Genomic DNA, 11,255 nt, shown 5'->3' with positions numbered 1-11,255 from the left:
AGAGATTTATCAGTTTAGCTCACAGGATAGAGTCCAAGTAGTCCAACAATGGCTGCACCACACTGGAGAGGCTGAGAATCCGTAGTCTCAGTCCACGAGGCTGGATGTCTCAGTAGTCCCAATCTGGTGCCGAAGGTCTGACGAATTCCAAAAGATCAGCTAGTCTTTAGCAAGACGAACTCACCAGCAAGAGAGAAGGTAAGCAGCAAGAAGCCAGGCATTCTCCTTTGCGGTGGCCTTTTATACAGGCTGCCATCAGAAGGTAACAGCCATATTTAGGGCGTGTCTTCCAGCTTCAGATGATCCAATTAAGATCTCTCTCATTTCATTTAATCCCAGATCCAGTCAAGTTGACATCCAGGATTAGCCATCACAGGCTATATAACATATAAATAGTCTGTTAAAGATGCCTTTGAAAGTATAAACAGACAGTGAAATAGTGTACTTGATCAGTAGATCCAGCTCCGTCAAGTCATATGTCATGGCACATTCCTACTCACTTCTATTATCTGAATTGTAGGTCACACCATCCCTCATTTTCTGCAAGCTGAATAGCTGTAGTTTTTAAGTCAAGAACTTGAGAGAAAGGAACTAGAATAATAGTTTCCCAATGAAATTTAAGCAAATATTTTATTACCCATGATTTTAAACAATGACATAAAAATCTAAAATGGATAGGCATTACTAGAAAATATGGTAAAATTTAATGTCATTTCCAAAATCAGGCCCTTAAAAGGATGTAGTCACTCAAGTTTGGAAGAAAACGGTATTATGAGAGGTCTATGAAATATATCCTGAACAGCTACTAAGACATACCTGTCCCTTCTCATATGCACCCAATTTACTGAATTGAGTTTTCTTTTTTAAAAATGCATATGCCAGGCGTGGTGGCACATACCTTTAATCCCAGCACTTGAGAGGCAGAGGCAGGCAGATCTCTGTCAGGTCAAGACCACTCTGGTCTATATAGCAAGTTCTAGGCCATCTGGGGCTACAGGGAAACCCTGACTCAAATGTTTTTTATGTGTGTCCATGTTCTTGTGTGTACACGTGCATATGTGTGTGTGCATACATATGGAGGCCAGAAGATAACCTTGTGTCCATGCTCAGGAATACTGTCCACCCTTATTTAAGACAGGGTCTCTCTTAAAATGTGTGTGTGTGTGTGTGTGTGTGTGTGTGTGTGTGTGTGTGTGTTTGGGTTAGGATATATGCATGTGGGTACAGTTGCCCACAGAGACCAGAAGAGGGCATTGGATCCCCTAGAGCTGGAGTTACAGGCACTTGTGAGCTACCGAACATGAGTGTTGAGAACCAAACTTGAGTCCTTTGTAAAAGCAATATGCACTCTTAACCACTGAGCCATAGGTCTCTCAGACAGGGTCTCTTGTCATGTAGCTTACCAAGTAGGTTAGACTGGCTGGACAGTGAGGGGTCCTTCTGTCTCCACTTCCTCGACACTGGGATTACAAGCTGTGCCACCCTCCAGCATTTTTATGTGAGTGCTGACCATCGAGCTCAGGTTCTTCTACTTACAAGGCAGGCTCTTTACCATCTCAACTATCTACCTAGCCCCAGTACTGATTTTTCAATTGTAGAAAACAGATGGTGTCCATAGGTTTTTAATATATCCAAATAATAATTCTTGCAAAAAATAGATACATCCTAAGAGATAGATCTCATCCTTATAAGAAAAAAATATGCAGTATCTAAAGGCCCTATTATTACTTGATTTTTATTTCGATAGGTTCATTGTTTAAAACCCCCCTTTAAAAATGTCCACTTATTTCTTTCTCAATTATGTGTTATGTTTGTCACTATCTCAAAGTGAAAGAAGACTACGATTGAATATTACAGTGGGACCCTAATTTCAGCCCTGAGTGAAAGAGTGAAAAGGTCATCTTACCTGGGCTACAGCTGCAATGACCTGTGGTGCCTGCTGAGGCTCTGCTGTGGGTCCCAGGCAGCCTGTTATCGGGGGATTCTTTTCCTGTGTCCCTTCAGAGTTCTGAAGTTACCCAGCCAGATGAAGAAGAAGAAATGGTGAGGATAATACCAGTATTTTAAGGGGGGGAACTAAGAGAAAGCGGTCCTTACTGTCCCTAGTTCTTACTATCCCCAGCTCATTAAGTTCACAGTGAATATTTAGAGAAGTAGACCCAGAGCTGATAGCATCAGTTTGGGAGATTTCCTTTCCTTCATGATGGCAGTTCTAAATTTGGCAGATGGTCTCACTGTAATTGCAACAACAACAACAACAACAACAAAAAAAAAAACCCAGGGATATATCAACATCCACTTTAGATTAATTGGTTTATATTTTAAATTTTTTATTATAGGGGCTGGGAACATGACTCAGTAGGGAAAATGCTTGCTATACAAGCTTGAGGATTAGAGTTCAGATCCCCAGAATTCATGTAAATGCTGGGAGGGTGTGGCATCCCGCCCGTATATCCTGGTGTTTAGGAGGATCACCAAAGCAAGCTGGAGAGCTAGACTAGCTAAATCAGCAAGCACTGGGTTCAAGTGAGAGACCTTGCCTCGGTGCATAAGGTGGAGGGCAGTTGAAGAAAGACACCCAACATCAACCTCTGGCCTCTGCATGCACATACACATGCTTACACACATACATACATGTGCCTCCACACATTCAATCACACACCCACAGATTTTTTTCATTATATTTGTTAAGCTTTCTTATGAATTAATATAGAATCCATATGGTTTTTTCTAGAAAAAAAACAAAAGCGGAAGTTTATATTAAGAAAAATTAACTAGAGCCACTGAGATGGCTCAACGGTTAAAATGATTGCTGCTTAACCTGATAACCTGAGTTTGATCCCTAGGACCCACATGATGGAAGGAGGGAATTGATTTCCATATACATGCCATGCCGTGCACAGGCACACACACTAAATTAAATAATAAATAAAGTAATTTTTTTAATTGTCCAAGACTCCTGAACTTCTGCGTCCATCTCCCAAATGCTGTGATTTCACGTGTTTGCCATCTGTAAATTTTATGGTTTATATGGTACTGGCAACTGAACCCAGGGCTTTGTACATCCTAGGCAAGCATTCTACTGATTGATCTACACCCCCAGACCCTAGACTTTTAGAATTAAAGATTTGTCTAGTATGCATGAGACCCATTCTAATTATGCCTGGTATCATTCCATGGACTGGAGTCCCAAAGTGAATTAAAAGAGACAGTGAGCTGAGCACCAGCGTTCATCTCTCACTGCTTCCTGACCATGGATGTAATGTGGCCAGCTGCCTCAGCTTCTGCCACTAAGACTTCCCCATCATGATAGACCATAACTCAAACTGAGGGCCCAAATATATCTTTCTTTCCTTAAGTTACTTTTGTCAGATATTTTTCCATAGCAATGAAAAAGTAACAAGTATAATAGTTTAAAACTTTGAATCTGGAGCCTTAAGAAAATGCTGTACCTTTGACCTGGTAAATAATTTGTAAATTTCATACTAGATAAACTAGAATTTTGAGGAAGCAAAGATAACTTGGATGGAAACTATGGTTATCAAATATTCTGAAGACTTTTGAAAATAATAGAAAAACATGCAGTTTGATACCAGGTAATATAGTAAAATCAGTGTTTGAAATTTATACAAAACCAGATTTGAATTAGTCTGAAAAGAATCGTTCTATGAGGTAAAACCCTGAGGTATGCCTAACAGGTATGGGTGACTGCATTGTATTTATTTTAGGAATCAGTGACATTTAAGGATGTGGCTATAGACTTCACATTGGAAGAGTGGAAACTCATGGACTCAACACAGAGGAGTCTGCACCGGGATGTGATGCTAGAGAATTACAGGAATCTGGTCTCCTTGGGTAAGTAGAAGTTCTCCATGTTGATAGATTTCCTCATTTGACCAAATTTTCAAAGGATGTGGACTCTGCAAAGTGCTTGCTCTAGTTTGCTTTCTGTTGCTGTGATAAACACCATGACCAAAAGCAACTCAGGAGAGGACAGGACTTATTGCAGCTCACACTTCCATGCTGCAGTCCATCCTCAGGGAAGTCAGGCAGGAATTCAAGTCAGAGCCTGGAAGCAGGAACCATGGAGGAGCGCTGCTTACTGGCTTGCTTGGCTAGCTTTCTTATATAGCCAAAGCCTGCCTGCCTGGGGATGGCACTCCCCACAGGAGAATGGACCCTCCTACTTAAGAAAATGCCCCACAGACATGGCAACAGGCCAGTCTGATTAAAAAAATTCTTTAGTTGATGTTTTATCTTCCCGAGTGACTCTGTTAAGTTGACAGCTGAAGCTATGACAGTGCTTCACTGAATTTCAGCTCATAGTTTAATCATCAAAATATCTTAAGCTAGGGCGGGGGAAATGACTGTCAGTAAGCACTTGCGAGGAGAACCTCAGCTTGTCAAGTGCAGTTATGTATGTGTGTAATCCCAGCACTAGGGGGCAGGCATGGAAGGATCCAGAGGGCTCACTGTCCAGCCAGTGTAGCCTCGTTTGTGAGCTCCAGGTCAGTGAACCACCCTGTCTCAAAAGAGGTGGACAGTGTTTCTAAGGATGATACCTGAGGATCGTCCTCTAGTCTCCACACACATGGGCACACATCTGCACATGCACCAGCATGCACACGTGCCACATGCACTGACACACATAACTTAATCTTAGAGGCATGTTATATTATGCTATTTCTTGTTCTGTCACTTCCATAAATGGGAATTGCTTTTACCTCTAGAAAGAAAGGAACAAATGTGTTCATTTTCTTTCCTAACTCAGATTATTCCAAGATCTGTTTTTCTGCCCTATAGTGTTAAGCTCCTGCGGACCATCTATGACTCATCAGTGCAGTGCTCTGCTGTGATAGGAAAGTTCTGGATCTAATATCCACTTACCCACTTGTAGCTTTTGTGCATTTGAATTTTGGCTAGTCTACCTGAATAAATTTAAAATTTTCCTCAAGTCTAACTACTTTCAGTTCAGATTTTAATGAACACATGCAGCCATTGGCAAATGTATTGACAGTGAATTTCTGAAACTTCCTATAATGACCGCTGTGATGGTTTTAATGTCAACTTGCTACAAATTAGAATCCCTACATTAGTTCCTTAACTTGTAGAGTTGGATCTTTTATGCATACACATAAAATAAAATTTTTAATTAAAAAAAAAGAAATAAACTGTTTCCTCCCCAGGTTGCTTTTGATCATGGTGTTTATCACAGCAATAAAGAAGCCAAACTAGAACAGCCATCCTGGACAGAGGGCTAAGATCTGAGACTGAATTTGGCGGTACTTGCCTGTGGTTCCAGTAAGTTGTATTTTTTTCCTCTGACCAGGGCTTACAGTTTCTAAACCAGAAATGATATCTCATTTGGAAAGTGGGAAAGGCCCATGGGCAGTGGTGAGAGAAATTTCAAGAACCCCTTACCAAGGTAAGTTAGTCTGACCCAGAAGATGGGGTTGATTTCAAATAATAGTCATTGAGGAATACTGAACAAAAGGTAAGAAATATTTTTGCTGATATCTTTCCAAAGCTTTCTCAAAGGAAAAATCCCCACTGTGTTCCTCAGTCCATGCCAATCCCTTCCACTCCCTCTTCTCTCCCAGCCCCTCTGTCCTTTACCTTTGATTCCCTGTCCCAGCCTGCTCTGTTTTCTTAGGGACATGGCCTTCATAACTGCTCCTCCTCATGCAAACATTCCTAATATACCCTTTTCACTTGTACCCTTTCAAGTTGACTTCGTATTTTTTTGTCATCTGTCTCAACATCATCAGATATTCCCTTTTAGTTTCCTGAAAACGCTTTAGGGGTTACCACTGATTCCTTTGAAGCTGGGCCTTTTTGCTAGTGGTTTAACATTCTTTACCCACAAGGCTCTAAACCTACAGGAAGGTCTATTTTCCTTCCTCCAGGTTCTTAACAAATTGAGAATACAAACAAGGAATAGTTGTGAATCAAAATACAGTATTCACTTATTTAGTAATTGAGTACTGTGAATCAGGTTAGGTTCGGGGGCAACAGGAATGAATAAGATGCCCTCATATTGAAGATGTAATTCACCAAGTAACCAGTTGAGAAGAAAATAAAAAAAAACTAGTCAGGGGACTGGAGAGATTGCTCAGTGGTTAAGACCACTGTCTGCTCTTGCAGAAGGCAAGGGTTCAAATCCCAACACCCACATGGTCGCTAACAACCATCTGTAACTCCAGTTCCAGGGGATTTGACGCCCTCTTCTGACTGCCATGGGCATTACATGACAGCTACATTTACATACAGGAAATATACGCATACATATAAAATAAAAATAATAAATAAAATCTTTTTTAGAAGCTAGTCAGTGGTTGTGATGCCTATCAGCTATGACATAAATGAAGGCATACGAAGAGCAGTGGTGATGGGAATGAGAATGTCTCCCTTAGGAGCTGGGAAGATGGCTCAGTGCGTAAAGTACCTGCTGTACAAGCATGAGGACCTGAGTTTGGATCCCCATTGATTTATGACACAGTGCATGCTAATATCTCAGCACAATGAGGAAGTAGAGATGAGCGGATTCCCGAGGCCTGCTGGCTAGCTACTCTAGCCAATTCAGTGAGCTCCAGCTTCACCAAGAGGCCCCTATCTCAAAAACTGAGGGGGAGAGTGACTGAGGATGGCACTCAACACACACAGGCCTACATGTCCACACACGCACAGACACGCAGACACAGAGAGAGAGAGAGAGAGAGAGAGAGAGAGAGAGAGAGAGAGACTCTCCTTCCAGTAGACTGGCCAAGGCTGGAGAGATGGATCAGTAGTTAAGAGCACAGGCTGCTCTTGCAGAGGACCCAGGTTTGATTCCCAGCTCCCACACGGCAGCCAACAACCATCTGTAACTCCAGTTCCAGGAGATCTAATGCCCTCCTTTGACCTCCACCAGCTTTGCACTACATGGGTATGCTTACACACATACAGGCAATACACTCATACACATAAAATAATAAATAAGTAATGAATATCTAAATAATAAAATATTTTAGTAAAAAAAGTAGGGTGGCCAGTGGAGGCCATTGAGGAGATAGCTAAATTGAAACCTGACAGGTCAGAAGAAACCAGCCGAGAGAACACAAGAGAAGCATTTGAGGTAAAGGCAGCAGCAATACAAAGGGCCTGATACAGAAAAGAACATGGTATGTTCTAGAAATCAAGTGGAAACCTGTGAGACTGAAGCATAAGTTCAGGGAAATTGGTATAAAATGAGGTGAGGGGGTTGGACAGGATCGGCCTATACAGGGCTTCACAGATGATGGCGAGGACTTTGGCTTTTAATGTGAGCTGAAGGTAAAAGTGTAGAAAGATTTATTTAAGGATTTGGGGGAATCACCCTGTTTCTGAAGACTGAACTTAAGAGTGTACAGCAAGTAGTGTGTTAAGCTGTTTCTGTCATCTAGACAGGAGATGAGGGCAATGGTAGGGGAGGCAGAAAGAAAGAGATTCTAGATCATTTGAATATTCATTTTATTATGATGGCACCTATAACATACACTGCATATAATCTTTGAATATATTTATATATATATTACTCAAGAGTGAATGAAAGGTGGATATTGCCTGTGGTTGGCTAGGAGCCCTTGGGCAGTGACTTGAGGACTACAGAGGGAAGAAAAGCAGTCATTTAGTTTTGAGATGAGTCTTTATGGAATGTTTCAGTGTGCTAGGAATCCCTCAATGGAGAGGTAGAAATTAATGTGCAAGACAAAGTTGACATCACTGAAGGACTAAAGTGTGTGAGAAGGCTTAAGGGGACAGATTTGGCTGGGAAAGGGAGGACTTTGATGGGCAGGGAGGGCACCTCCATTTAATCTAAAATTTTAATTTATTGACACCCTTTCTCTGCTTATCTTTAAGATGTCTTTTGATCTGGCATAGCCTTTCATTCTCTTCATTCTCTTTTCAATCCTATTTGGCTTTTAAAGATTTATTTTTCTTTCTTTCTTTTTCTTTCTTTTTTTTTTTTTTTAAAGACAGAGTCTCTCTGTAGTTCCATTTGGTCTAGAATTCACTATTAGACCAGGCTGGCCACACTCTCTGAGAGATCCACTTGCCTCTGCTTCCAGAGTGCTGGGATTAAAGGTGTGCCACCACACCCAGCAAGATAAATTCTTTTTTAAAAGAATATTTCATTTTTGTTTTATGTGTATGAGTGTAATGCCTGCATATAGATAGATGCACCCATGTCATATAATGCCCACGAAGGTCAGAAGAAGGCATTTAATCCCCCGGAATTGGAGTTACAGATGACTGTTAGCCACCATGTGAGTTCTGGGAATCAAACCCATCTCCTCTGAAAGAGCAGCCATTGCTCTTAACAGACAAGCCATCTCTCCAGCCTTGATAAATTCTTTTTATCTTTTCTTGTATGTTTGGTCTCTATTTCATTTCTTTCTGCCTTTTTATTTCATTATTTTTACCTTCTTAAGATTTAATTTGTGGGGCTAGAGAGATGGCCCAGCAGTTAAGAGCATCGATTGCTCTTGCAGAGGACCTGGGTTCGATTTCCAGCACCCACATGGTGGCTATGAACCGTCCTTAACTCCAGTTCCAGGGGAATTCAAAGCCCTCTTCTGACCTCCGTGGCATTGCATTTTAAAAGATTTAATTTGTGCTTTTGCTAACTTTAACTGAGTACTTTTATCAATGATTTTCAGCCAATCTGGGTTTTCTAATAATGTATTTAGAGCTATCAGGACTATGTATTTAGAGCTATCAGGTGGATCTCTGTGAGTTCGAGGCCAGCCTGGTCTACATAGCAAATTCCAGGCCAGCTGTGGCTACAGAGAGATCCTGTCTCAAAAAGACCACACATAATAAATAAATAAATAAATAAATAATCATTTTTAAAAATCTAGAAGAGAAGCCAAGGAAGCAGTTGGCTGCAGTTCCCAGTAGAGAATCCTGGGAAAAGCAGTGTCCCCTCAGGTGAAGCTTCTAAGTGAAAAAACATGTAATGGCAGAAAATAGCATCATCAAATGGAGGACCTAGAAGCATCCATGAACCCCAAATGAGGCAGCCCCATGAAGGCAGCCTGCAAGAAATCCCCATGGAGAATCAGCAGAGTCCCCTCCAGTGAGCATTTCAAGTAAAAGAAGAAATAGCAACAGTCAGACATAACATCAGCAAATAAGTCACTCACAACATCCAGCAGAAATCGACTAGGGAAGTTGAAGCAATCAGCTGGAGTTCCCAATTGCACTTTCTCTCTATGGCTGAGTTTCCCACGATTGGACTTCCGGCTTCTCTTTCCCACTGCAGGCACTTTTATATCATGGAATAAACAATACTCTGTTGGAAATGATTTACCTTCTTGCTGCTCTCAAGGACTCTTGGGCTGTGTTGCTGTTCTCTTCCCTCCCTGCCACAGGGGGCCGGACCACCTCCAGACCAGGGGCCTTGGAGAACACTCTGAGATAAGTATGCTTGGATCTGAAATGGGAGAGGGAAACCCCACTTCCAGAGCCATTTAGGGAGCTCAAGCAGCACATGGTAATTTACCAATACAATATACATCACAAGCACCTTTATAATTACTGAGTTCAAAGTAGTTGGTAAGCTAGTGTGATATCTTTGACCCTTGTTTAGAGGTGCTTTTCTTAATTTTGTGCCACAGGGAATTTTCTAGTAATCTTGCTATCTTCTGCTGTAGTCAGAGTCCACATGATTTTAATCTGTAAACTTGTTTATTTTTCACAGTTAATTTTTTGTAAGCATTTTGTGTATTTACAAAAATATATAGTGAACACATTATTTAAATATTTAAGAAGTAAAATTTAATTATAACACCAAGGTCTATGCACTTAGAGCTTATCCTTTCAGTTATTGAGAAAGGCTTTTTAAAGTCTCTCACTGAAACTAGAAATTTGTCTTTTTTGTTTTAGTTCATTTAGTTTTTGCCTTATGTGTTTTGAAGCTGTGTTGTTAGGTAAATGCAAAGACAAAGCTTTTTTCTACTTTCTGGTAAATTGGGCCTTGATCAGAATGAAGTGCCTTATATCTGGTAGTGGTTTTGCCATAAAGTCTATTTTTGCCTGCCAATGACATTGCCATTCTTTTGGCTTCTATTAACTCTGCATTCTTTCTCATCTGCTCACATTCATCTTCCATAGGTCTCATATTTTATCTGTCTCTTTTATGAGTAGTTGCCTATTGTTATTATTTTAACCAATCTGACAGTTCATGTCTCTTGGAGTATTTAGTCTGTTTGCACATCATATCTTCACATATTTAACTCTGCCATCTGCTGTAGAAGTATTCTTGTTCTGTATTATTTTTTAATACTTTGTATTATTTTAATTTTATATAGATGAGTGTATTGCCTACATGTTTGTAAGTGCACCTGTGCTGTGCAATGCCTGAGGAGGTTAGAAGAAGGTGTTGAATCCCCTGGAACTGGAGTTACAGATGAATGTTAACCACCATGTGGGTCCTGAGACCTGAGCCTGGATCCTCTGCAAGAGTAGACAGTGCTCTTAACTGCTGAGCCATCTCTCCAGCCCTGTTTTGTATTCTTTTTCTCCCTTGTTTACAGTTCATTGCCTTCCATTGTTCTATTACTCATGAATCCCTTACTAATTATACAATTAAAAAATTTTGTTGAATTTTTATATATTTCATACAGAACATCTCAATCAATCTTAATCATCTTTATACCCCCTTCCCCACTGGCACCCTCCCATAGCCCTCCCCGCCACCGGAATTCATACATTCTGCCATTTGTGTTAAAGCCTATTGTGTCAAGTTAGTGTCCCCAGACTTTCTTCAGTACAAGTTCGTCTTCTGAGGGCTAGTCAGCCTATCTAGAATCCTTCGCTTTGGGAAGATCAGCTCTTCCTCACCCAGTAGTAATCAGTTGCCAATATTTCTTCAGCCAAGATTGGAGTCTGCTGTCCATTTCCACAGTTCTGTGCTGGGTTTTTGTCTGCTTGAGTTTGCATGGGTCTTGTGCATGCTGACACCATTGCTGTAGGTTCATTTGAGCAAGGTCCCAGGGGCCTGTAGGACTCTATTTCCATGTGGTCACGCACCTCCTCCCTGGCTCTTACCATCTTCTGCCCCCTCTTCTGCAATGGTTCCTGAGCCCTGGGTGGGTGAAGTTTAATATAGGAGTCCTGTGCAAGGCCCCACTCTGCAGATGCTTATTCTCTACACTTGGCCATTTGTGACTTTTTGTGTTCCTGGCCCTCTGTTGCATGAGGGAGCTTCATTGATGAAGAATTGAGTGATGCAT

At 41.1% G+C, this 11,255-nt stretch overlaps 1 protein-coding gene across 1 annotated transcript in view; it reads left to right on the top strand.

The window, feature by feature from the left end:
• Znf624 (zinc finger protein 624) overlaps positions 1-11,255 on the top strand; it is a 35,973-nt gene that overhangs the window by 5,255 nt on the left and 19,463 nt on the right. The window contains exons 4-5 of the mRNA XM_029570423.1: positions 3,729-3,855; positions 5,330-5,425. Of these exons, the coding sequence (XP_029426283.1) occupies positions 3,729-3,855; positions 5,330-5,425 (223 nt within the window). The remainder of the gene's footprint in view (positions 1-3,728; positions 3,856-5,329; positions 5,426-11,255) is intronic.

The sequence above is a fragment of the Nannospalax galili genome, unplaced genomic scaffold, assembly GCF_000622305.1.
Source record: "Nannospalax galili isolate Female #2095 unplaced genomic scaffold, S.galili_v1.0 scaffold1283, whole genome shotgun sequence".
Lineage (NCBI taxonomy): Eukaryota > Metazoa > Chordata > Mammalia > Rodentia > Spalacidae > Nannospalax > Nannospalax galili.
The sequence above is the reverse complement of the archived record's forward strand: the minus strand, read 5'-3'. Positions and strand labels throughout refer to the sequence as shown.